This window comes from Chenopodium quinoa, unplaced genomic scaffold, assembly GCF_001683475.1.
Source record: "Chenopodium quinoa cultivar QQ74 unplaced genomic scaffold, ASM168347v1, whole genome shotgun sequence".
NCBI classification, from domain to species: Eukaryota; Viridiplantae; Streptophyta; class Magnoliopsida; order Caryophyllales; family Amaranthaceae; genus Chenopodium; species Chenopodium quinoa.
The window spans coordinates 5,430,184-5,432,930 of record NW_018745286.1 but is presented as its reverse complement, the minus strand read 5'-3'; the positions used below and the strand labels follow the sequence as shown (position 1 = coordinate 5,432,930).

General features: G+C 32.5%; 1 protein-coding gene across 1 annotated transcript; it reads left to right on the top strand.

The window, feature by feature from the left end:
* The first annotated feature begins 992 nt into the window (after window positions 1–992).
* On the top strand, window positions 993–2,072 carry LOC110712091. Its single transcript, XM_021890510.1, has 3 exons — window positions 993–1,249; window positions 1,439–1,745; window positions 1,833–2,072. The coding sequence occupies exons 1-3, from the start codon at window positions 993–995 to the stop codon at window positions 2,070–2,072; spliced, it is 804 nt and encodes a 267-aa protein (XP_021746202.1).
* Window positions 2,073–2,747: the final 675 nt, after the last annotated feature.

The following is a 2,747-nucleotide window of genomic DNA, read 5'->3' as shown; positions in this document are numbered from 1 at the left end:
CGCGGCAGAAGCCTGCCGTGGTGGTGCTGTGCACCGGTGTTCGAAAAAAAAAATTATTCTTTTTTATTTTTAGTTAAATCTACCCTTAATCTAATTATTGTTTTTAGGTTTTGTGATGATTTTATGATGTTTGATGATAAGTATTTTGTATATAAATTTTCAGATTTGGTTTTGAATTAAAAAAGCCCTAAATTATAAACCCTAGGTTTCTAAGTTTATGTATATTGATGGAAATTGTTTATGGATGATTTGAATTATTGAAATAAGTGGTTTAAAACACAATTACAACAATTTTAGATGGTTTAATAAAGCTGGAATTTTTATATATAAGCTATAATTATGTTTCTTGAAAGGATTTTTAATTACCCATTAATTGGGAATAAAAGTAAGGGTTTTAAATTAATGTTCAGCTTGTTTTAGAGGGTTATGAGTGATTTAAAGAGTGTATATATTGCTGGAAATTTGTGTGGAGTAGGTGTTAATGCCTCTTTAATTTGTAATTTTGGTTTGTAGGAGACTTCCAAGTGAGTGATTTTATTTAGTTGTGGCGACTTTGAGATCATATTTAAGGTACGTTCGCGTACTTGGTAATTATTTGAATATGTAGAAGCATGCTAGGCTTTGTTTAATTAATTACAAGTAGTATCACGATATGTGTTGGTTGGAATTTGTGATTGGATTAATGTTAGTAAATGGTTTGTGATGTATGGATTATTTATAATGAATTGGTGATTGGAATTAATTATGTTGGCATGTTGATTATGAACCACACTTCTATTATTGACATGATTGAGAGCATGTTTAATTAAACTAAATGTTTAATTTGGTTTGAAATATGAAAAGGGAATTTTATTATGGTTCATATAATTTTTATTGATGCTTTAAGCATGGAAATTGAGCTATCAAGTGTCTTAGTACACAAGAATAAATTATAGTGCGGTGCCTATGTGCACTTAAGGAGTTTCCAATAATATTTGAAGAGATAAGGAACTATGCAATCATTGGACAGCCCTGGATGGAAATGGGATTGTATTTCAATGGACTTTGTGACTTGCCTCCCAAAGTCAAAGAGTGGAAATGACACCATTTGGGTAGTAGTGGATAAACTTACAAAATCTGCAGTGTTTATACAAATGAAGGAGACCTGGGAGATGGAACAACTTGAAAAAGCTTACATAAAAAATGTGGTGAGATTACATGGATTTCCAAAAGATATTGTGTCTGACAGAGATTCTAGGTTTCTTTCAAGGTTCTGGAAGAGTGTGTAGGAAAACTTTGGTACAACACTCAAAATGAGTACAACATTTCACCTTGCCGCAGATGGGCAAATTGAGAGAACCATTCAAACCTTAGAAGACATGTTGAGGGCTTGTGTTATAGATTTCCAAGGAGGATGGGAAGATAGCTGAGACTTAATTGAATTTTCCTATAATAATAGCTACCATGCAAGCATTGGCATGACTCCATTTGAGGCATTATATGGAAGGAAGTGTCGTAGTCCAATTTGTTGGAACGACATAAGTGAAACAATGATTTTAGGGCCTCAAATGATCGAGAATACAGTTAAGAAGGTAAGGGAGATTCAAGCGGCGCAAGATCTCCAAAAATGCTACGCGGACTTAAAGCGTAGGGAGGAGGAATTTGCGGTCGGTGACAAAGTATTGTTAAAGGTGTCACCAATGAAAGGTGTAATGAGATTTGGAAAGAAAGGAAAGCTTAGCCCAAAGTATATTAGTCCATATGAAGTATTGCAAAGGATAGACAAAGTGGCTTATAGGTTGGCCTTACCTATGGAGCTAAGTAAAGTGCATGATGTATTTCATGTATCTTAGTTAAGAAGGTATATCCTTGATAAGTCACATGTGCTACAACCTGAAACCAAGAAGTTAGATCAAAGTTTAACTTATGAGGAAAGACCTGTCAAGATCCTTGACAGTAAAGTGCGTAGTACACGCAATAAGGAAGTTAAGATTGTTAAAGTGCTATGGTCTAACCAAGAGTATGAAGAAGCAACTTGGGAAGCTGAGGATGAGATGAAAAATAAATATCCCGAGTTGTTTAAGGTATGGTGAGTTACGGGGACGTAACTCGTTTTCTTTAAGGGGGGTAGAATGCAGTAGAATTTCATGCTTTTTCCCTGTATTTTTAGTTATTTTTGTGTTTTTTGCACATTTTAAACGGTTATTTTGAGTAATTTTGATTTCAAAGATACATCAATGGCAAAAGTATGACAAAAGAGTACAACAATATTATACAAAGTGAGGAAAAGTTTGAATTTTGTTAACCAAGTCTCGGGACGAAACTTCTTTTAAGGGGGGTAGACTGTAATACCCCGTATTTTTATACGTATGTTAATTTAAATAAGTATTTCTTAAAGTATTTAAATAATTCAAAATGAATTATTTATGGTGTTTCATTAATTTAAAAAGAATTATTTTGATTGAAGATTTAATTTTAATTATTTAAAAATATTGAAAATATTTTATTTCATAATTTGTAAATATAGGGGCATATTTTTTTATAAAAGGAAATGTTAAAGTCAATGAGTTTTTAAAGAAAGTCGAAATATTAGTTTGACTAGGAAATAGATCATTAAGGGTAAAAAAGAAATTTAAGTCCCGGAGGGTTTTAGAAAAGAGAGTATAAATACCCATCACATGGGCAAATAAAACTTTGCCCAAGGTGGAGAATACCCAAAAGTAACTCTCTTTCTCTCTCCTCTTATTTTCTCTCTTTTTCTCTTAATT

Excerpts from the sequence above, each read along its gene's own strand:
- LOC110712091 (XM_021890510.1), top strand. The coding sequence starts at position 993 with ATGCAATCATTGGACAGCCCTGGATGGAAATGGGATTGTATTTCAATG. Across the intron at positions 1,250-1,438 it reads GATTCTAGGTTTCTTTCAAG|CTACCATGCAAGCATTGGCA; the intron begins GTTCTGGAAGAG and ends CTATAATAATAG. Across the intron at positions 1,746-1,832 it reads AGTATATTAGTCCATATGAA|TTAAGAAGGTATATCCTTGA; the intron begins GTATTGCAAAGG and ends CATGTATCTTAG.